This window comes from Pangasianodon hypophthalmus, chromosome 8 (genome assembly GCF_027358585.1).
Source record: "Pangasianodon hypophthalmus isolate fPanHyp1 chromosome 8, fPanHyp1.pri, whole genome shotgun sequence".
Classification (NCBI taxonomy): Eukaryota; Metazoa; Chordata; class Actinopteri; order Siluriformes; family Pangasiidae; genus Pangasianodon; species Pangasianodon hypophthalmus.
This window is the reverse complement of record NC_069717.1, coordinates 14,434,368-14,458,922: the sequence shown is the minus strand read 5'-3', so window position 1 is coordinate 14,458,922 and position 24,555 is coordinate 14,434,368. Positions and strand designations below refer to the sequence as shown.

General features: G+C 39.4%; 2 protein-coding genes and 1 long non-coding RNA gene across 6 annotated transcripts in view; 2 read left to right on the top strand and 1 right to left on the bottom strand.

The window, feature by feature from the left end:
- Positions 1-4,140, top strand: part of ccser1 (coiled-coil serine-rich protein 1) — a 77,194-nt gene extending 73,054 nt beyond the window's left edge. The window contains exon 10 of one of the 2 annotated variants that reach the window (XM_026917097.3): positions 1,665-4,140. In XM_026917097.3, the coding sequence (XP_026772898.2) occupies positions 1,665-2,093 (429 nt within the window). In that variant the 3' untranslated portion in view covers positions 2,094-4,140. The remainder of the gene's footprint in view (positions 1-1,664) is intronic. The other variant, XM_026917104.3, reaches the window with a different exon arrangement.
- Positions 4,141-4,263: 123 nt separating this feature from the next.
- On the bottom strand, positions 4,264-24,301 carry LOC113529916 (uncharacterized). Its single transcript, XR_003403098.3, has 4 exons — positions 24,004-24,301; positions 11,476-11,538; positions 11,289-11,375; positions 4,264-6,406 (listed from the first exon to the last, which is right to left on the bottom strand). It is a non-coding gene; the product is annotated as an uncharacterized LOC113529916 (long non-coding RNA).
- grid2 (glutamate receptor, ionotropic, delta 2) overlaps positions 21,917-24,555 on the top strand; it is a 392,977-nt gene continuing 390,338 nt past the window's right edge. For all 3 annotated transcript variants that reach the window (XR_003403097.3, XM_026919491.3, XM_026919501.3), the window contains exon 1: positions 21,917-22,590. Coding sequence is in view for 2 of the 3 variants with exons in the window: in XM_026919491.3 (XP_026775292.2) it covers positions 22,503-22,590 (88 nt within the window). In the remaining variant the exon portion in view is untranslated. The remainder of the gene's footprint in view (positions 22,591-24,555) is intronic.

The window sequence follows — 24,555 nt, the reverse complement described above, 5'->3', positions numbered from 1 at the left end:
TTTGAGATCACTTCTCTGACTTTGAATATTATTCCTGCTTCCACAGCCTCTTAAGGGAAGTGCTGGTTCAGTGGATAACCTCTGGGTTACTGCTCAGAAGGTCGAGGGTTCAAGCCCCATGCCCTATCATGGCTGGCCCTGCGCTCTGATATGCGCAGAACAGAATTTCACTGCGATGTATATGTGACAAATAAAGGCTTTCTTGTTCTTACATAATATTTATTGGAATAATACGAAGGCTTGATATCCAATCTCCAGTTATTGATCATGTATTAAGTCCAGTTTACAACAGAAGTTGATAATCACTCGTTCGCCCGGAAACAATTTATTGTTTTCTGTTCGCTGTTCTAAGTGTTGGTTTGTGTGTACTTTATAGTGTGGTGAACAACTATGGTACTTCTCACTGCCCAGTGGGTGTAATCAGTCTGAGGGGCTTTTAGCAGAAGCGTACAATTATCACCAGACTGGTTTTTATTACAGGCTAATAAAGACACAAATGGATTAGGCTGTTAAATCACAGTGATTTACTCCAGTCTCCTGTTTTCAACATCATGACTCTGCAGGTGTAGTGAGGTGTGTGTGTGGGTGTGTGTGCAGGTTTCTGGCCTACTTCCAAAGCACCAAACTGTTCTGTCACTATCACAGATGCTTTTATGTCCCCGCTTTTGAGAGACTGAATGCTTGTAGAGGCATAGACTTGAGAAGGAGTTGAAAAGGAGTAAACTGAAACTCATTCCATATCCGCACCACTCTGTTGATCTCTGCCTTTCCTTCTGATATTTTACAAAACCTATGTCCTGGCCTGTGCACACACCTGCGCCTTCTTTTCTTGGTGTGCGTAAAAGCTGTTCAGTTTCTACCAAACTGTAGAAATGTACTTTCTTTTGATTTTTACCCTTGTCTGCTTTCAGTTCCACTTCACAACTTTCGGATTTTTCGCATTGGTTAAGCAACATCACGTTTAATCAACACTCTCCCTCAACCCAGGGGAACAGTCAAATTTACACTCATTGCAGTTTATTTCATTGCGTTTTAGCTGTAAACTCAGCTGGGATTACATGCTGAGTTGTGAGTGGTATTTAGTCAAAACATTGAAGCCTTTAGCTAATGGCTTCGTTTATAGGTGCTATGCTCATTAGCATCATAAGTAATGGGCTGTGTGTAAGTGAGGCTGTGCTTTTTTGGAAAAAATGAACAGGTGGCTTCATCTCTGCTGTGACATTTTCATTTTACTGTGCTACATTCCTGGCATACGCACTAGCTAGCTCTTCCATAAAGAGGCTCCAGTTGGTCAGAAAACAGTTAAAGAGGTTCCAGGAGCCCGAGTGAGTTTGATCAAGATGTCGCTGAATTAAGTGGTCTAATTTGCTCTTGGTCAAAGTCTCAGTTTTTCTTTTTTCCTGTTTCAGCGGGCCATTCATTCAAATCAAACCATGAGCAAAACTGCTTTCAGTTAACACCTTTAACACCTTTTTCACATTAGTTAGGAAACATCATGTTTCGCCAGCTTCTTTGCCCTTAAATTAGCAACTCGCAGCCAAATGTACCGTCACTGTAGTTTATTCCTTCGCTTTTTGGATGCTGATACAACAGGAAATAAATTTTCTAATGTGCTCTTAGTCAAGACCATTTTTCCTGATTTGTTTTTCCCTTTCTGCCAACAGGCTGTCCATCCAAGTCGAGCCATAGGCAATAGCAGCAGCAGCAGTCTTCCAAGGGAGCGAAGGTCAGCCAGATTATCCAGTTGGGGAGAAGAGCGCCATAGTGGAGGAATGGGTACTCGAGATCCCGCTGCAGTCCAGAGGAGATCTGAACAAACATACTCATCATCATCGGAGGCGACCACACCGCGAAAGCTAGATCATCCGGGTCCCTCTCAGATCCCTCGCGCCGTGGTGAGCGGCAGCTCTTGCAGCCTGTCCTCAGACAGCGAGAGACTCGCCATGCCAAGGCCACACTCGTCATTCAGCGGGCGTCTGGGCCAGCCACCACGCGGGCCACTCTCTCTGCACATGTACAGCCGCAAGAACGTCTTCCTCCAGCACTCACTCTACACGACCGAATTGCAGGCACTCGGCCAGCAGGATGCTTGAAGTCACACACACACACACCTACAAACACACACTTTAAATTAGACTTCTGCACTAATCATCAATCCCTCTGCCTCAGCAGATGTTTGACCTCTGTACGCTTTGGACAGAGCCCCAATCTAGCTTCTGCAGCTATTTTAAAAATGCCATCAATCCTCTGTTGACCCTGATTGACCTGCACAGGTAGAGTTCATTACGCAGCTGTGTGACAAGGCCAGTATGGCAGAGTAGTGATGCCAGTTAACTGACTCACTGCTCGCTGCTGAAAGACTGACATGGGAGATAATTCGGCATTACTTTTTTCAAATGTGTAACTATGTTTTTGTTTTTTTTTTTTTTTTTTTTTTAAATCTGTGTAGTAGTGATACCAGTGATAATGTCTATGTGTGTATTTAAGCTTAGCATCTCCACTTACCTCCACTGATTGACAAAGAGAAGAGAAAACATAACGGTGAGCGTTTATGAGAACATACCAGACTTGGTAGAACTGAAAGACAAGCACTCGTGTCTTAAATCAAATCCAGCTGTGCTTAATGTCTATTGTGTTAGAGATCTTGTGTGTACGGAACGTACACATTTGTAATTTACCCACCAGCATCTTTTTTGCACCAACGAATGTGGCCCATGCACATGTTGCCAACTCTGAGGGATTTTAAGCTCTTGCTGCTAGCTGGGAATTATTCTAACACTCATTAACCTTTACTAATTGCATGCTACTTTACTACTTTTTTACATGGCATAAACAGAAAATCAAAACCGAGACTTTTTGTACAGTGGCTTAGAAATAGCTCTTACAGTATTTTAATAGGAAGCAGTGGCAACTTCTTGTCATCACCACTGCCTCGTCTATAAATAGACACCAGGTGAGTTCATTTTGCTCCCGACTCACATGACTCTCAGACGCAACTGTTCTTGCCCTACATGTGATAACAGTCAACTCCCAATCCAGCAATCCTCATATTTATAATACATAAAGCACACTAAACTTCACTTCCCAAATGGTGCATAAGAGCTTCATTTAAGATATTTGTTAAAAAATGGATTCACATTCTGTGGTGACTTGGATAAATGTAAAAATATCTGTACACCCTGTACAAGGAGCTTGGTTATATATATATTTTTCGTCCAATGTTGGGACAGCTTTGCACTTCGGACCAATGAGCATCGAAGGGCATTCAGAGGGGAAGGAAACCCTGAAGAAACTCACTTCTATCTATCCAGCAGGTCTGCTCCCGGAGGTCCGCTGCTCCACTTACAGCAATCTGCTGGGAGCGGCAGCGTTCTCTCTCTCAGCCCTACTTGTACAGCTCTGAGAGAGAGAGAGAGAAAGAGATTTCGCATGCTCTCGCCATCACCTTGCTGTGATCTCAATATCATCCCTCTGTGAAACTGGAACATGCTTCTTACGTGATTTAAGAATGACCTTGCAAGAATGGAGACTTCACTTCCCTTGAACGGTTGCTTTTACTGATACTGTTATGGCAGAACTCAAACTCAAAATGCATGTTTGAAGAGACAAGCAGCTTTCATCTATGTGTTACTCAACCATTTTCCCTTCAGCTATTAATTGGCATAAAACCATTCAAGGTAAATGCCATGATGGCAAAAGCACGGGTAATTAATTAGTGAGTACGAGTGAGATGAGCAGAATGAATGGCACTTGATTGAACGTTGATGGAGAACTCATTCATAAGACTGTATGTATGAAACACATCCTCGGAACTGACACTTTAAGTCAACTAGATTAGCTATTTATTTTGCGCCTTATTTATTACGTGCATTGTTGTGATATCACTCGAAGGTCTTATTTTGTATGTGGAACTTTGAAAACTGGCATCCTCATAAAGGATGCTCTCGATTTATTATGATTTATTATCATGCTGAGAAAAATTATCTGTAAATGATGTATTTTCCAAGATGTACAGGGTTCATTTAATAACAGCACTTTGAAGAAGTGATTTTAAACCATGATCATGCTGAGAAGTTAATTGAATACTTTCCTGTACTTTTTCTCTCAACAGTGATTTTCACAATAATGTTATGATTTACACTGAATGTAATTTTATATATATATATATATATATATATATATATATATATATATATATATATATATATATAAAATCATTAAGGATAAATAAAAACTTCTGAACAATTTACAATTTGCACCATTTGAATAATTGAATCGACTAAATTCACTGATCAGATTCACTGATCCTTAAAATAATCTGTTTGTGGATTGCCTCGGAATGTAGCTAGGTAATTTCTTCTCAAGGCCCCATATTTTCATGTACATTCATGAAATGTATGTTTGCTTGGTTTTAAAATTTTGCTTCTTTTGTTCATCAGTGAAGACGTACAGTGTTAATAAGCAAATAAACAACTTGACTCACTGCAAGAAATGACATCAAGTGGAAATATCTTGAATATAGTCAATTTGATCTAATATTACCTATTATGAGATTACAAATAAACCAAATATAAAATGATTAAACCTATTTCTGGTTGTCTATTGGCAAATCATTTTGCTTCTTTCTTGAAATAAATGCTTACAATTAACAGAACAAGATTATTTCAAACTTGAAATTAGTAGAATGTTTAAAATAGGTTTCATAATCTTGTATTTGGTTTATTGTAACCTTATAATAGGACATATTAGGTAAATTTGACTATTTGATATATTAGATGTCATTTTTTTCAGTGAGTCATTGTTAAATTGTTTAATTGCTTATTTGCTTCCAACATTTTGAATGTTTTTTAGGCAAATGTGCAATAATTTCTATATGCAGTTTGCATTAAGCTAATTGGTAATCCTTTAATGCTAATAGCCTTCATCTATTAGCAGATCCAGTGCAAAAGCTCATCATCTTCAGTAGCTGTTTTTTCCTGGTTAGGCTCATGGTGAGTCCAGAACCTATCCCAGGAACACTGGGCATGAGGTTGGAATACAACTCGAATGGATGGACAGTCACAACGCCCCATGCACCAGCAGCAAAGCCACTTACTGGTCTGTTTTTGGGAGCAAACCATAAAACTCAGAAAAAATCCACATAGACACAAGGAGAACGTGAATCTCTGTACCAACAGTAACCTGAGCTCAGGATTGGAGCTGGACATTGGACACTGGAGCTGTGAGGCAGCAATGCTTCCCGCTGTGCCAGTGCAAAAGTAACATATCTGTTATAGCTATCAGATTTAGCACAAGTTAGCTGAAACTACCAATTTTTAAATTCAGAATCCAAACAAATACCTTCAGTTCCACCTCATGCACAAGAACTTCAGCACACACAGCCTAGGCTAGGAGGTCTGAATGCTAGATTCTTGAGAGCAAGAGGTCGAACTTTCTGAAATGACTGGTAACATTTGACAGGCAAGTGAAAATGCCTGCTTGTGCTGATTGATTGGCTGGTAATGGACCACATAATTTGTTTTCTTCTTCACAGAATCAGTGGTGCAACAAATATCAGAGTTTTTGATCAGATTTTTTATTGACCCCTGGCAGAAAGTCAGGAGGTCGATGCTGAATATCACAAGAAGTGATCCTCGAGCCCATTTTTAGAGAATTCTGTGTAGAAGTGTAGAAATTCAGTCCATGGATGTTTAGCTTGCCTTGCCAGCAGCTGTTTGCTAACTATTACTCTGACTCCTCTTCCTCGCAAGTAAACATTATAAGAACCATAGGAAAAATATATGACATTTCACTTGATAGCCTGAGCCTGTTTAAATTGGATCCTTTTTGCCAGCTTGCTTTTGCCATTTTTCCCTGGTGCAGGGAAAGATGGTTGTTAGTTTTTTTAAAATGTCTCCTGGAAATCGCTTATTGCGTTGCTGATAATTTATTGCGTTAGACTTTATGGCTCAGAGCGACATCTTTCCCTCTCAGAATCCATTCTTCCGCCCTTCAGCAGTTCGTGTTCAGCCTCCTTGGCCCAAATTGAACTAGCCTGCTTTCATGGCTCACAACTCTTCTCTCTTATTCATCCTATTAACGAGTTTGCAGACTAAAAGGAGGCCAGAGGCGGCTTTGAGGGAGCTGTAGAGAGGAATTCGCTGTGGTGGCGCTCTGCAGGGAAAGGAGCCGGTTCAGAATCTTCACTGATAATGAAGGCATGGGGTTTTGGATGCTAGGAGGATTTATCAACGATGCCAAGTCTAACTGTATGGAGGAGTGTTCCTGCCGCTCAATAATTAACTGATCAGTGAATAAACAAACTGTGATAGACTGGTGTCCATCCAGGGTGTACTCCCTCCTCGCGCTCTGTGTTCCTGGGATAGACTCCAGATCCAACGTGACCCTGCCCAGGATAAAGCAGTAACTGAAAATGAATGAATGAAGGAATGAAGGAATGAATGAAGGAACTTTCAGCACAAAATGAACTCCACAGAACACAAACTGCATTTTTTTCATATACACTCAAGCAATTTGTATCCATGGGTAAAATGTATTTATCTATTGCAGTAGTTTTTGTTACACTATATGGCCAAAAGTATGTGGACACTTGACCATCACACCCATATGTTGGTCTTCTTCAAACTGTTGCCACAAAGTTGGAAGCACACAATTGTATACAATGTCTTTGTATGCTGTAGCATTAAGATTTCCCTTCACTGGAACTAAGGACAACCCATTCACACATTCCAGCATGACAATGCCCCTGGGGACAAAGTGAGGTCCATGGTTGAAGACATGGTTTGCCAAGGCTGGTATGGAAAAATTTTAGTGGCCTGCACAGAGCCCTAACTTCAACCCCACTGAACACCTTTTGGATGAATTGGAATGCTGACTCAACCCCAGACCTCCTCACCCAACATCAGTGCCTGATCTCACTAATGCTCTTGTGGCTGAAAGGGCAAATCCCCACTGCCCCACAGTGAAAGCCTTCCCAGAAGATTGGAGCAAAGGGGGGACTAAATCTGGAATGGAATTTTCAAAAAGCACATATGATTTGATGGTCGGGTGTCAACAAACTTTTGGCCATATAGTGTATAATTGTACACTACCTGCCAATTAGAAATCATTGGCAAGTAGTGTATAACCTTTAGACTTTACAAACACACAAAGATGAATAAGTAGGGAATAAACACTTCAGGGCATGCTGTTATAAGAAAATAAATAAGGACATTGCTCTTACCACCCTGAAGTAGACTATTTTTCTAGACTATTTTGTAGTTAATAGGATAAAAAAAAAAACATGTTAAAACGTTACCGAGAAACCAGAAAGTGCACTCTCCTCTGTTCTGATTACTCCCAACTTATTGACCATTACTTATTGACACTCGAGTCTCCTTCCACAAATGATAAAAAAAAAAAAGTCTCCTAACACAAAGCTTCACCATATCGATGATAATAGCAAGACCATATCAAGTCCCTGTGAATGAGTTGCTGTAGAAACAATAATGTATTTGAACCTGTGTATTAATATAAACCTGTGATTTGAATTACAGCCAGCACTACTGTCAGAACTGCTGTTACATAAAACTGATAGATCATCACCATCTGACCAATCATAAAATTGCGAATTCAACAGCGCTGTGGTATAAATAAGGTTTGTATATGGTTATGTAATGGTTATGTAATGCTTACTATGACCATTCAGATACCATTTTACAGCAGCCATGATCTTTATTTCTCACATTGTCCCTTACTGACCTTGTGCTTTATTACTGTTATCTCTTTTACTGTTATTTTTTTTCCAAGGCAAGCAAACTTCCTCCGTCTAAAATAATGCACAGAACAGCCAGACACAACCAGGGTTGAGTGACAGACGATCTGGCAAGGATCCAAAAGCATTCTCCAGTGAGGGGGTTCCTGTGATAGACGTAGGCCATGCAGGAAAGTGATGTCAGAGGCAAGTGGGTGTTGGAGTTAAGAATGGTGAGTTGAAAAATTAGTGAGTAAGACTGGTGAGCAGAACAAATGGTGGCTACTTGAAAGTGGTGGAAAGTGTGCAAAACATACTGACTTGAGTAAAAGTACTGCTGCTGTCATAATTCGCTTGAGTAAAAGCAGTGATTAAGAAAATGAACAATACTGTGAATTAATTAAACTAATTACAATAAAACATGTACTAAAGCACTATATATATATATACACAGATCAGCCATAACATTATGACCACCTGCCTAATATTGTGTTGGTCCCCCTTTTGCTGCCAAAACAGCACTGACCTGTTGAGGCATGGACTCCAATAGATCCCTGAAGGTGTGCTGTGGTATCTGGCACAAAGACGTTAATAGCAGATCCTTTAAGTCCTGTAAGTTGCAAGGTGGGGCCTACATGGATCGGACTTGATGGCCAGCACACCCCACAGATGTTCGATTGGATTGAGATCTGGGGAATTTGGAGGCCAATTCAACACCTTGAACTCTTTGTCATGTTCCTCGAACCATTCCTGAACAATTTTTACAGTGTGGCAGGGCGCATTATCCTGCCGAAAGAGGCCACTGCCATTAAGGAATACCGTTGCCATGAAGGAGTGTACCTGGTCTGCAACAATGTTTAGGCAGGTGGTATGTGTCAAAATAGCATCCACATGAATGCCAGGACCCAAAGTTTCTCAGCAGAACATTGCCCAGAGCGTCACACTGCCTCCGCCAGCTTGCGTTCTTCCCATAGTGCATCCTGGTGCCATCTCTTCACACGCACCCGGCCTTCCACATGATGTAAAAGAAAATGTGATTTACCAGACCAGGCCATTCTTCTTCCATTGCTCCATGGTCCAGTTCTGATGCTCACCTGTCCACTGTAGGTACTTTTGGCAGTGGACAGAGGTCAGCATGGGCACTCTGACAGGTCTATGGCTACTTAGCCCCATACGCAGCAAGCTGCGATGCACCGTGTTCTGACACGTTTCTTCCACAGCCAGCTTTAACTTTTCAGCAATTTGTGCTACAGTAGCTCTTCTGTGGGATCAGACCAGATGGACTAGCCTTCACTCCCCACGCACATTAGTGAGCCTTGGGCGCCCATGACCCTGTCGCTAATTCACCATTTGTCCTTCCTTGGACCACTTTTGGTAGGTACTAACCACTGCATACCGGGAACACCCCACAAGACCTGTCGTTTTAGAGATGCTCTGACCCTGTCATCTAGCCATCACAATTTGGCCGTTGTCAAAGTCTCTCTAATCCTTACACTTGCCCATTTTTCCTGTTTCCAACATATCAACTTCAAGAACCAACTGGTCACTTGCTGCCTTATATATCCCAACCCTTGACAGGTGCTACTGTAACGAGATAATCAATATTATTCACTTCACCTGTCAGTGGTCATAATGTTATGGCTGATCGGTGTGTATATGTATATTATATATATAATAGTATGTGGTATATATATATATATATATGCTCAGTGTTGCTGTGTTGTAAAACATTGAGGGTTAAGTAATAAATAATTCATATTTTAAGCATTAGTTGAATAATATTGCTGGAATGCATGTGGCAACAGCACTACATGAAGGAAAAGATTTAAAGTCTCATTACAAATTGTGTAGAATTTCTTTTTATTTTTAATTTCAGATCTCACTGAATCAGCCTTATAATGAGCTCATGCATTATGTCTTTGATTAGCCAAAATGCATTAAACTTTCAGCTTTGCTTTTTTAATACTTCATTGCATGTTAGGTTAATTATATAGGTTAATTATTAGGCACATGAATGTGGTTTAATTGTACAGAAGTTAACAATAAGTAAAGAAGAACTTGACATTGTGGGTTTTTTTTCGTGTCTGCTTCAATTAACCATCAAAACACATTAATAAACTATATTTGTAATTACCTGAAACACATCTTTTAAAGAGATATTTTTCATTTTCTAAATTAAAATTATTTATAGATTTATTTGTTTTGGGGAGTGGGTAAAGAAAAAAGTCTTTTAAAATATTGTACACTCAGCTGCAATCCAAATCTCTGTACTATGTAGGGCGCTATATTTTCTGCGAATGTTTAAGTTGTATTTGTTCTGTCGCAAGAAGATGGCAAGAAATCAAGCAAAGGGGAAATGAGAATATTGATTTCTTTTGCTTTAGAAATAAACTATTTCACTTGGTTTACTAAAGGCAATGTTATAAATTACTGAAAAACTAAAATCACAAAAAATAGTACAAAAATAGAGTAGTATAAAAAGCAATTTTTAAATTACACACACCCCTAACAAATGCCTGCTGGTTTTAGCGGTTGATTAATTATTATGTTTCTATTATTTACATTCACAGATGCATTGTGGTACTGAAATAATGTCCTAACCAATAATGTTTGGATTTTTGGATTTGCAGTGACCTATAGGTAATTATACAGGGTGTACGAAATGTCAAGAACCAATGAGAATATTTGAGCAAAATCCTGAAAAACATGATACAGCGGCTGAGAAAATGCAAAGAGCATAAGGGTGAACATGTGGAGCATATGTTGTGAATAATGAATACAAAATTATGTATATGTAGTTTTACTCTAATTGGTTTCTGACGTTTTGGACACCCTGTACAGAGAATTGCAGGAAATATAATTTGTCCACTTAGAATTTGGACAAGACTAAGAACTGGCTGCACCCCAAGTAATTTGGTTGAGAGGGAACGAATTCAGACACGACATGAGGAAAATAACAAAACAGAGAGGACAAACAAGAGGCTGGTAGGGAGTAACTGAGGGAATTTATAGCTGCTATAACGTAAGTTAGGACAGAAACTAACTTGTTTCACAGATGTTCAACTTTAAATGTAACTATAAATAGATAAAAAAGTATGACTTTTTCTTTAGTACATAAAAAAAATTGTAATCGTCAAATTGCTGTGGTGTAAGAGGAATAAAACACTTCAGGATGAGCTATTTTAAGAAAATAATCAACTTCAGGGTGGTAACAGTAACTCTGCTTCATGTGGTTGATTGTTTTCCTATAACAGCATGTCTGGTCGTGTTTTATTTCTTACATACGTGAAGAGAAATTACGCAGATATGTGTTTCAGATTCAGTTTTCCTTGAGACCTGGACTTATCACAGCTTTCAAGAACAATTAACACACACACACACACACACACGCATATGCACACACAACACTGCATGTTAAATATTGTGGCATCTTTAACATAGTTCTTCTTTGTAAATCCTCTCTATCATGCCTCATTAAAAGCATGCATAAATTATCACACATATTTAATTAGGATTGTGATAAATATGCGTCCAGCTGTATATTCTATGAGCTTACCAATTTATTTTCAATGAGATCACACACTGCTTTGTTGTTAAAGTAATCAGTAGGAGTCCACTTAATCCCCTCCTGGATATATTCTTCCTGTTGGGGGAAAAAAAGACAATATAAAACAATAATCATAAACTGCTTTGCTGAACTACATACTGCCCAGCTGTGTAAGGTGAAAGGTAAGTGTGTGTACCTGCTCTGCCTTCAGAGTTGGCTCGATAAAGATTTGCTGCAGTTTCTCATTCACAAAGTTCCTCTGCAAAAAAAAATCACTTACTTCAATCAGTTCAGAATCTCACATTATAGCAATGTAGAGACTGAAATAAACACATCGATTCACCTGAAAAATCTCAAATCCATAAATATCCAGAACACTGAGCTTTTCAATGTTTTCTACATGGCTTTGTTTATGGCCTGTTCATTATCGTAGAAAAAAACAATAAATCATTCTCTATTTCAAAACATAAATAAATCCATATATGTTTAAAAATAGTTTATACCACGGCACCGTTGATTAATTTTCTGTAACAGCAGCTCTGAAGATAATTCTGGCTATAAGATAAATAGCAGGTTAATATTAATGTGCTCATTCTAACAGCTCATAACACTTCAGATAAACTGACTAAAAACGTGTGTAATCGTCCATATGGTGAAGTTTTCGGTAAGGAGGTGTTTATTTAGCATTTATTCAAGGAGTCTCCAGTGTCAGAGCTTTGAGTTTTCTTGGTAACACAAAAAACAAATGAGTGTTATTAAAATGCTGATTATCTTATGCCATGATGAATGCAAATTAATATATTTTAAAGAGTAAAGGTCGTAAAGCAATTTTATTTCAAGATATTATGAACGTCTTCGTTGAATCCATATGATTAAAACTATATAATAATATTCACTATGGTGCACTTTTTATGGCATCTTATATCTAGTGCACTCATAAAGTCCCACAATGCACTGCAACAGGTTCATGTCTAAATAATGTAGCTTATGGAATCACCCATAATGCACTTGGCAGTTTGTAGGGTGCAGGGAGTATGGCACTGTTCTGACACAGGGCAAAAGAGACATTTTATTGTCATATTAAAAAAAAACAGTGACAGGAAATATATTACAAAGAAGATGCTTGAAGAGCATCACGGATTATTTGTCAAGGTCAGTAAGTGTCTCACAGATATCATATCATTTGACATTTTTATAACATAGAATCTTTAGCTTAAGTTTGCATGTCAAATTATGTGACCCAAGGAAATGTGTGAACATGTTATGTGTGAAACTATTTACTTTAAAACGTTTGAAAACTTGAGTTCAATGTCAGATGCTAGGTGTCTTTGACAACGCCTGTCAAATATGTTTTGAACCTGAAATGACAGGCAGCGTAACCAGTAATATCCTCTGACACTTATTGTAAGATATTGTGTCTAATGCTTGCTTTTCAATTCTTAAATGATTTGATGATGGCAGACAATTTTATTAGACTTCCTGGGCCCTACTAGTTTTAGGTGCAAAACATGTATGGCTTCTCTATCAAAAATATTATCATTATGGCATAGATAGTAACCCTTTCTTTCAAATGACAGTATTACTACATTTTATTTTATAAAAACAAGTATAGGAAAAGTGAGGAGAAGGTCATGAATTTTACTTAAAGGTTATACAGTATATTTTTTCATGCTAAACTTGACCCCCTAAACCACCCCCCTTTTAACCCTAAGCCGGGGGGTGAAAACTGTTGAACAGAATGTGTACATTTTTCTTATTTTTCATTTAGTACTGCCCTTCGGAGGCTACAGAAGACAGTTACATGTTTCCCAGAAGACAAAATAAGTTAAATTTACCCTGATCTTCAAATTCAAAAAGTTTTCACCCCCCCGGCTCTTAATGCATGGTTTTTCCTTCTGGAGCATCAGTGAGCGTTTGAACCTTCTGTAATAGTTGCATATGAGTCCCTCAGTTGTCCTCAGTGTGAAAAGATGGATCTCAAAATCATAGTCATTGTTGGAAAGGGTTCAAATACACAAAAATGCTGGAAAACCAAAGAATTTGTGGGACCTGAAGGATTTTTCTGAAGAACAGCAGGCAGTTTAACTGTTCAGGACAAACAAGGGACTCATGAACAACTATCGGTAAACAAAAAAACACAGCTGTGGATCATTCAGGTAACAACACAGTATTAAGAATCAAGGGGATGTAAACTTTTGAACAGGGTCATTTTTATAAATTCAGCTATTATTTTCTCTTGTGGACTATATGTAAACATCTTTTATCTGAAATATCTTATTCAAGTCAGCACTAAATAAACAATAACATGCATTTTGTATGATCCTCTTATTTTGGTAAAATAATGAACATTTTGCAGATTCTGAAAGGGGGATGTAAACTTTTGACCTCAACTGTAGAATATGTGACAGGTGTTATTGCATCAAAAAACACATAAGCCTATCATGTTATAGTATTCAAATGCAGACCATTCACTTTTATTAACCTAAACAGTAATTAACGAGTGAGGAAACTTAGGGAATTTAGTCAGTTGGTGTAACTGACTATTTTGGAGCATGTTAGAGTTGTTTTTTTTTTTTACACAAATGTTTAAATTCCAAGAAAATGAATACGAAGCCAAGTCTTCTTCTTCTTCTTCTTCTTCTTCTTATTATTATTACTACATCATGTCATGTACTGCATACTTATGTTTTTCTTGCACTTTTCCTATTTCTCAGTATATTTCTTGTATGAGAAATGAGGATTAATATTCCAATGTTTACTTTTACATGGAGAGTTTTTAAAGATTTTTCCCAACCTTTTGAAATTCTTATTCATCATTGATCTTTAATTCATTTGTGCATTTTAAGGTTAAGGCTTTATGTTCTTAAATAAACTTTTAAAGTTTAAAAGTGGGTCCTGAGGGTCCCCCCAGTATTCCCATCCCCCCAACACACACACACACACACACCACTACTACACATACGTCAGAGTATGTACAATTTTGACATTTACTACTGTATTTTCAGCCTTGTTTGTATCTCTGCCAGCGAAAAACTCTTCTGCAGTGTTTTTTCCATCTATGCCATTTCTCTCTTACATAATGTGAGTTATCAGTGAAAAAGGCTCTGAAATCTTTTTTGAAGGTTTGCTTCTCTCTCTCTCTCTCTCTCTCTCTCTCTCTCTTTATCAGATGTGATTTACCACAGCATCCTGTTCATGAAAGGTAAGATAAGTGACAAAGTGAGTAGCAGGAATATTCCATCTATCCCTATATAATCACATCATTGTGATTGTGTATTCCTTACTGAGACTCATTCCAATAAAACTCCAGCTAATCTGCAATATACATTGATTTACGAAGCAACATTAACAGTGGCCAGCATAACTGGACTTATTAGTCTACATGTGTGGAGCTTTTATTGGAAGATATATCCATACTTGCTCATCAACTGAACATATCTGTCTCTCTGTTTCCTCAGAAGCTGTATCCCAGACAGCTTAAGGCTTCCGGTGCCTTCAGAGCTGTAATATCCTTATACCTCTGCTTCACATTCAGCAGCCCTCTGCACCAGCAAAACAAAAGCAGGAAGCCTTCAATGGCATATATAGTTGGTTGTTATTCTTCTCACGATAGTGGGAGAGAAAGCGTGAGGGAAACCAAGGGACTTTATTATTTTCTTCCCCTAACACAAATGTCTGATGAAGTCCTGATATACATTATTAGCAGGCTTTGATAGCATTTTCCTCCAAAATGAAACAGAAACAGAATATAAAATGCCACCAGACGAGCAGCAGCAGCACATCCATCTCTGATCTGTCAAATAAGACACTTTACACTTAATGATGATTAGCAGTAAGAAAGGGTGATTGTCATCTCTTTCTTTTATTTACACTCTGTCTCTCACTCTCCCACATCCTCACACACTGGCCTCCTGTTTCTCAGTTTAAACGTTCCAGGATGTTGTCCTTTTCAAGCACATTCTTACTCAAAGATTCCTGTTTTGCATAACAGTAAAGCCTCACTATATCCGCCCATAGACATGGGATTCATTTACATCTTTTATTAGAGAATGGCAATGGGGTCTTTTAGCCACAAAGCTGTCTAGATATTAGTCACATCAAGTACTTGTAAAAGTGGTAGCTGCAGCAGGGCAGGAACAATGAGGTATAAATATCCGTAACACCTGCAAAGCTGTAGTACCTTGTTACAGAAATCTGCAGGCCCTTGGGCAGGTTGATGGACCTGTAATAGATGTTGGCTGATAAAGGCTTTGCCAGGCAGTGTGCAGTGCCAACACTTCACTGCCCATATCAATTCGACCAAATGCTTTCACATGCACTCAGTCCTCAGTGACAGTCAGTGTTCTTTATGCAATCTAACTTCTTCCATTTTGACAGGGAAATGTCAGCTCCTAGAAAAAGCCCTAACATCGATCTTTTTATTTTAATTACATTGTCGATTTGTCTTTTTGCACTACCTAATTTATTATTTATATCACCAGATTTTGTGTTGGCACTTGCTTTTTATTCAGTTATACACCATAGCTCTTAAATGCATACTTTCATTACTGTCAAAATATTTTACTACTACTTTAGTAGTTCTTTACTGTCAAAATATTTCATCCACATAAACCAAATATACAAAACATCTTTCTGTTGATTAATGCAGACTGTGGTGTCTGCTGAACGCAGGGGTCTCATTTATCAAAGCATGCATAGAACAAATTCTAATTTTAATTTTGATAAATCCCAAACGTACTAAATTGCTCTGCTCGTGCATGGCCATGCTCATTTATATAAAGAAATGCTCCCAAATCACCATATATGGTAATTTGATAGGTTTATGGCTATGTGTTTGCAATCAATTGCTCCAGTTACATTTGGAAAAACCAATAGAGAAAATCCCTCACTATTCATGTGTTTTCTGCTGCTGTGTTAGGAAATGTAACGTATTGTGGCATGAGCAATATGAATGCACGGAAGACATGTCATTATTTGGCTCACGGGTGGTTGGAAAATGCCAGACCTGACTCCAATTGCTTGTTTTTAGTCTGTTGACTTCAGTGTGCATGGGGATGCAGTTCCCGTACTTTTTTGCTTTCTCCAAAAGATGTGTGAGTTGCTGGCAGAAATCAACTAAAATTGCACTGGGCAAACAAACTTGACTCATGAGCCACTCTCAGCAAAGAGATTCCTGCGCTCCTTAAGAACACTTCCCCTGCACAAAGATGCATGTGCCAAATATTTAAGTAAGGCAAGGTCAGCTACTCTATTCCATTGATATTTTTTTGCTTTACATATCATGTCATTTGTCATGTCATTATGCTGAAAGCATTGACAATTAGTGGGATGAAAGTGCCTCATAATCAGTTTACCCATGACTATACTTTTCTACCATGAGGGGTTTCTGCATATGCATGGTCAGGAGTACTTCTAAATATACGCACATCAAGTGTACAAGTGCACAAGTGTACACATGGGCGTGTACATGATTTATGCACAATGAGTACAATCTGTTGCTAAATCAGGCTCTTGGTTTATAACTATTTACAGAAAGACAATTTCTCAGAGTCAGAGTTTAGACTGTATTAAACACACACAGTACTAAGCTACACATTACAGAATACTGTTCACTACTATTTGTCCTTAAATCAATGAACACAGTAAACATATCACATATCTGTTTTTACAATTTTAAGATCTCAGCATTGGTAAACATTCATCCCTTCATCTTCAGTAACCGCTTTATCCTGTTCAGGGTCACGGTGGATCCAATAACACTGGGCACAAGTGGGCGCTAGTTTCCAGAGATATGCATTTATTTTTTTATTTAGTTTTAAAGGGTTAAAGAAATTCTCTCTGTGTTATTTTAGAAATGGCTGTGTTAACACCTGAGTTACACTGCAGCACAAAAACCCTCATGCATTTGAGTGATAATGACAACCACTGGACTCTGTATTAAAGCTCATGTCACTCTGACAGCATAGCACTGCAGAAACAGTGTCATGCCAGCTTGCTCCCTACCTACTTCAATTAAGATCCTGCTGCTATTCATTTCCTGCAAGTAGCTCCCTTAACCTTGTTTTCCTTCATTAGCTGAGCAAACAAAATCACTCTTTCTGTCTCTCTCTCTCTCTCTCTCTCAGTCATTCACTCTCCCTTTAGCATAACTGAATGGCTGAGAGGATCTGTGGTCTCAGAGCTAAGAATGTCTATTTGCTTCTGTCTCTTGATCTCTACCTTACCAAACCTCAATGGGCATTTCGTCCATGCAGAAGACTCTTATCATAGCTGTGGCATCCGTCTTTCAAGCCATATGCCCCCAGACAGTGCACTTCATTTCAGGTCTCTTCTCTTTGTGTTTTCAAGGTCAGTGAGCCAGAAAACCAATTAGTCAGGGTTCTTTTATCACCTGAATGAAAGTGAGTTGTGTTGAAAGTGGCAGTGATACATGCTAGGCACACAAATCCTGACTCTGCCAATGCTGAATTTCATGCGCACCACAGCTGTAGTCTGTAGTCTCACTTCAGTGTAGTCATTTGTGGCTTATGGAGGATTGTTTTATGATATACACTCTGACCAATCCTTTTTCCATCAAGAGACCGAGTATACAATACAGCATTGTTCAGTGTTCATTGCCAGGTCGCTCCATATGATCAGTGTAGGATTGATCGAGTTGTGTAATTAATACCAAAATACTGCATTATTCTCATAAAAAAAGGAAACTGGATCTGATAATTATGCATCTTTTTAGTCTCCCACTAGTGTTAGCCACAAAGTCACAATAAAGTAACCTACTTTGGCTGGTCAGTGGAGAGCTATTCTGTACCCATAGACTCTGACTCCAGCTCCCCTAAAGAGGAGGGTTCAGTCAGTCCTCCTTATCTGCCAAAGCATGTCTTCAGGCAATATGAGCAACTACCGTGTCACCCATGTGCAAGGTGCTCCATTACTCATACAAAAAAATAAAAAATAATAATAATAATAAGGGAGCGAAGGGCAATGCAAGGCATCTGTTGCTCCTTCTGCCCAGTGGGGGATGGCGCTGTCACAGAAGGCCACCCTAACTCAGCATTAAACTACATGACTCAATGCCCTTGGAAAAATAGTACAAACTTCATCCCAGGACATTATTGTTTTAAAACTCAGAGAAGGAAGAGTGGCAGTAGTGTTGCTTATTTAAGAGACCAGATTGAAATGTTCCAAGTCTTTTAAAATGATGTATAGAGTGTTGGCTGAAGGAAAACATGACTCCAGGGTGCACAACAGTGTGTGTGTGTGTGTGTGTGTATGTGTGTGTGCATGGGTTTTCATTGTGCAGTCCTGGTTTCTCTCTCTATGTCTCCGAGGATGGAGTATGATTGATTCCTTGAGTGTCTGATTCCCAAAAGTGGAACTGAAAATAACCTGCAGCTCATTTTTATTCAGAACCATCCTAATCGTACTGTCCCAAACTCTCTGCACAAAAGAATACACGGTGTACTTTCATCTCATGTCTGTATAGGGACACGTCTCAGATTATGTCTCAGAAATGTTTAGAACTGTCACTAAGGCAGGATGACAAGGGAAATACTGTGGAGATTTCAGCCATCTTTGTTCAAAAACAAATATACTGTAAGTCTTGAATTAAATGAATTAAATGAAGCCATTTAGTTATACGATACCCACTTACTCTGAACAAGAGCAAAAACTCAACCTTATAAATACACTTCTTTTTTCTATAGATATGTTGATTAAAAGAAACCAATGCAGTGCTGCGTTAAAGCCTATTGCTAAGCAGCTCAAATAGAAGGGAGACCTCTGCTGTTTGCAGGAATGTATTTCACACTGTCCATTTAGCTAATAAGAGACCTCCTAGGGCAGAATTAAAAACATGGTAATCAACTTTAAATTTACATTTAAATGAATGAATTATATAAATTATATTCACGTGTTATGAATGTTAAAATATGTCGTATTAGTTACCATCCATCCTGCTAAAGTTTCCTTCATTCAAGTACCTTTACTTTAGGTAATCTACTAATCTACTCTTAGGTAATCAGGGGCTGGTTTGTAGAGATGAACTGCTCCCTTACTTAACATTACACTTAATGAATGTACAGAGAAGAGCAGCGGTCGTCTTGGTTATATGACGCAGTTGTGTTTCAGGACTCCTAAGTGGACAGCTCCCATGTCTCTTGAAGCACTTTTCATGTTATTTGAGCAGAGCACAGGCTGTGACGTGCAGGTTATGATGAACACATTCCTATTTACTGTGAAAGCATGTAAATGCTATATAAATGATTCAACAACTCTTATGCTAAGACAGCAAATTATACACAATGGCTACAAATTGCCATGGTAATGCATTGTGTGTATAAGTAATGCACCATCGTATGTGCTGTAAAACATTTCAGGGTCCTGTTTTTTTTCCTGTTTCTCTACTGTTTTTCAGTCAGAATGACAAATAGTCTGACCCGGTTAATATGAACCATTTCTGATTAGGTGTTTCTACCAGCTCCAGTGTCTGAGTAGAGTAGTCACATTACTTAGTAATATATATATATATATATATATATATATATATATATATATATATATATATATATAAACAGTTTTATAGTTGTTGGATTATTTATGACAGAGGTCTCCTTGCTCCTCCACAGATCTAAAAATGCATCCTTAGATGTTGGGAGGCTATAAATATTTCTGAGGACAGCTGCATTTGCCAAAACAGGTCCTCCAAATTCATGCTTTTGCCTCTCAACCCACACACCTCCATCGGTACTTAAGCTCCGACATTCTGAGCCGAAGCTCCTTTCATTCTTTTTGTTTGCTGATAAATAATTCATCCTTTCCAAATCACTGTGAAGGTGGCTCTTGATTTGCAGTGCTCTATTTGTTTGTGTGCCACTATTTGGAGGGGGCAAAAAAGTGAGAGAATAGTGTTCATTTTGACTTTCAGAATAAAAGATCTGATCTTTGACTGATCAAAGTTTGACACTGACACTTGCCTGTCTGCAGTAATGGCATGTCCTTGTGGTGACATATTGCACATCAGCCTGCATATTCTTTATCACAGGGTCTTATTAGGTCCATGTAGAAAATAAGACTTCTTTGAGGTCAGAGAAATAAGACCTTGATAACTATGAGATCTTTGTGCATCTTTATGCTAATAGTGAAGTGAAGTGTTTATATCTTTGTTCCTATATGTGTTTTGTAATTTTGTAGTTATGCCCTGCTATTGAAAGCCCTCATAACGTTTGCCCTGGCATACACTGATAAGCTGCAGCACTATTTTCACTTGTGCCTTATCCAATCACAGTGGTTAATGAGCCGTCACTCCCACTCTCTTTGCTCTGAATGGCATCACAAGGGTGGTGTGTTCTCATCTCTCAGCCCCTTGATTTACCTGACCTATAATCCACATCATCAATGTAAACACAACAGGGGATCTCAAATGGTCTTAGAAAGCTTTGATAACAAATTACATGCTCAGAAAAAAGTCTAATTTTACACCTGAAATTGTGTCTTTGGACTATTAAAGAGACTTTATTAGGTTCGTGTAAAACCCAAAACTCTGTAACCCTAAAGCGTTCTTTGGTTTGTCCTTCTTGGCGAACCCTGAAGTTTTGAATAACCCTACCAAAGAGCTTTTCCTTTTCAGAAAGGCTTCACTTTAGAAATAGCACCACTTTTGGAAGCTACAAACTCAAAGCTACAAACCATTTTCTCTTTTATAAAGCTAGAGCCATTACTAGAACCTTGAGGAACCATTTTTGAGAGTGCATATTTGGTAAAGGCTCAACACTGAGTCAACAGAGCTTTAGGTATGATAATCACATTTAAGACTGGAATCTTACAAAAGAAATTTTTCCATCTAGCATTCTAAAACATTCTTCTGTTTGTCTCTATAGGAGAACCCTTAAAAGTCCAATGTAGAACCATGTAACAGAGGTTTGTCCTCTTAGAGAGGTATCTAAGTAGAACCTCTTCAGAAAGCTACAAACGCTATCTAACTAAAGGACCTTTTTACAACAGAGCGTTTTTATTTCACAAAAATATTCTAAGTAGAACCTCTTCAGAAAGCAAAACATCTTTTTTCAAATGGTAGATCTGGTGACGGCTCAACGCTGACTTAACAGAGCTCTAGTTATGGCAGTGGCAGATTTTAACATTACATACATTATTAAAGCAACAGTGGCTCAACGGCTAAAGCTCTGGGTTACTGATCAGAAGTTCGGGGGTTCAAGCGCCAGCACCGCCAAACTGCCAGTGTTGAGCCCTTGAGCAAGGCCCTTAACCTTTTCTGCTCCAGGGCTCTGACCCCATCTTCCTAACAGGTGGGGATATATGAAGAAAAGAATTTCACTGCGCTGTAATGTATATGTGAAAAATAAAGGCTCCATCTGAGGGGCTTCTAAGTAGAAGTCTTTCAGAAAACTGAGAACCCTTGACTATCCCAAGGAACCCTTTTTGGAAAGAAGTTGATGTATATCTTCAGAGCTGGACAGGGGAGGAGCCATAACCACACAGATTACTCTTCTGCATGATCATGACTCCGCCCACCTCTCTCTCTCTCTCTCTCTCTCTCTCTCTCTCTCTCTCTCTCTCTCTCTCTGAGGTAATCCAGTTCTGTTCAGCGCGGGATCCGTAACGGATGCTGCGTATCTTTTCATGTCTCCTCTCATCGCATACTAAGCAGAAGTCGCATGTGAACTCCCACTTAATTCTTTGTCGCAGGGAAAAAAAAAAAGAAGAAGAAGAAGAAGAAGTCCAGCCTCTTCACCCAAGCAGGGCTTCATGGGAATACGGGCTCAGAGCTAGACCTGCATCATCCAGGCTGAATCGTGCGCTTAAGAGGAAGTTGTGCGCGGTTTGATGGTGTGGCGCGCGAGTCGTCGAGCAGAACCAGCACCGCCGTCGCATTTCTCTTGACTTTCCCTGCTGTCTGCTTGGATCGGACGCCGGCTCACCGGACGGAGTATATTCCAGCCTTGCTCATCTGGATGTTTTAACGAGGTCTAGAGAGAATTGTTTAAGGATACCTCGGTTTTTCTTTGCTCTCGACAGAAAGCGACCGCATCCAAGCCGGGAGGCTTCGAAGGAGTGCGGCTTTAAAGCAGGACGCGCATCCATCCATCCATCCATCCCTCCCTCCTTCCTTCTTCTCCTCCTCCTCCTTCATCTGGACTGGATCTTCAGCTGGCTGAGGGATTTAAAGCAGTCGTCCCGCAGGAGGAGAATTGATTTGCTGCTGGAGAGATGAAAGTTTTGACGCCTGTGATGCTTCTGCTTGCATTTTGGAGTGTGGTCTGGGAGCCTGTGCTCGCCGATTCCATCATTCACATCGGTGAGTTTAACCCTCTGTTTGAAGCCACGCCAGGTTCGGGATTCCTTTGGTGTTATTCCGAGATGCATTTAGTCTCTGCAGGGTTAAAAGCCGCCGCTACATTATTATGCAATTAACCCAATGCAGATCTCTGCGGCTTTTCTGCTGAATACCAGGCGACTCGTTTAGACTCCCAGTGACTGGATTTTGTTACAGAAAGACGCAGTTGTACATGAACTGGAATCTTCCCATCAATGCGCCCTTTATATTCGAGAACAGGTGGTTTGCTTTGACCGGAAGAGATTGTTCTGTCATGACCAAACACGCTTATCTGCGATGCGTCGATAACTGAGACTTCAGTAGCCTAAAAATACTGAATATCACTAAAGGGATAAGGTCGGTGTTAAGTGCGCGTGTGCGCGCGCGCGCGTGTACGTGTACGTGTGTGTGTGTGTGTGTGTGTGTGTGTGGGGAGAGAGGGGGCACAGAAGTGTGAAAGAGATGTACAGAAGTGTGGGAGCGCGCGTGCCCGTCTGGATTCACAGTGCACGAGTGAACGCGCTCAGAATGATGTTAAACCATGAGCGGACGCCTTCAAAATCCTGCACCGTGGACGTGTGCGTGCATGTATGTGTGTGTGTGTGTGTGTGTGTGTGAGTGTGGTGGGGTGGAGCGCTATCAGGCAAGGTGCACATCTACATAACATGCAAACTTCAGGCCTGATTAGTGCGTCAGTCTACACGCGCACGCGCACGCGCACAGGTGTCTCTCCTTTGCTTTGGTTAATTAGTAAGGAAATGTATGTTAAAAAAAAAAAACCCACATAAATGAGAGTATGCATCATTAGTTGAAATGCATTTTAGTGCACTTTCAGCTCATATAGCTTATACAAGGCAATGCAGACCATTTTCCTCAACAAACAGGTGGCCTATAGTGAACTCTCCAGTCAATCACACTGGCTTTATTCTTATTGTGTGCTTTAAAACTGTCTCTTATTGTGTGCTTTAAAACTGTCTCATTTCCCCGACACCACTAGACTGCATTCTTATAATCTCACCTTTGGAACCCTCCCTGAACCCCATTGCAAAGTTTCTAGAAAATTCCCAAGTCCTAAAAGACAACAACCCCAGATAGTGGTGTGCTGTTGCAGACGTAGCTACACTGCTCTATTAACACACTGTGTAGCTCTGTAGGATGCAGTGCGTTTATTTTCTACACAGAGAGTGAACACAGGCACTGTAAGGTTTGCACTTCACAGATGACACGTTTCATCATTTCACTGCTGGATTTCTGAGGAGCTGAAGCGCTTCTGATGGTATGTGCCATATCTCGGTGGCGCATTGCTTTTATGAGCTCTAGTCCCAAAGCCACATTCATGTATGTTTATTCCTGTCACTGAAAAGCCACAATGTGTGTGTGTGTGTGTGGCACTACCCGAGTCTCCTGGCTGGCATGCACCTACAGGAACGCCAAGTGCGCACTCATTCCTTCTAAGTAGACTCCAGACTCATGTTTCACGGGAAGGCAGTTTAGAGTGACTCTTGAAGGGCAATTCGCAAACGTTTGCTTTGGCAGAGAGAGAGAGTGTGTGTGTGTGTGTGTGTGCGCAGAAACCAAAGGGTTTACGATTCAGTTCGCGCCCCCTAGTGGTCGCTCTGATCTCTCCAATATTTATTTGGCTGTACGTGACCAGCTTGTTTATTTCTATGTCCGACAAGCTATGGCATTGTGCAGTCTTATGTATGTATGTATGCATGTATATATATATATATATATATATATATATATATATATATATATATATATATATATTGAGAGGCTGTAAAGATGAAGGACCTCCAGCACTGTTCAATCATTCAATCAGCACATCTGCCAGGACATTAGCTGCTTAGAATAATGTATTCCAATAGATGCTGTACTAGAGATAATGTTAAATATTGATATTTGCTGGAATAGTATTGATAATGTTGAATATTGATATAAACA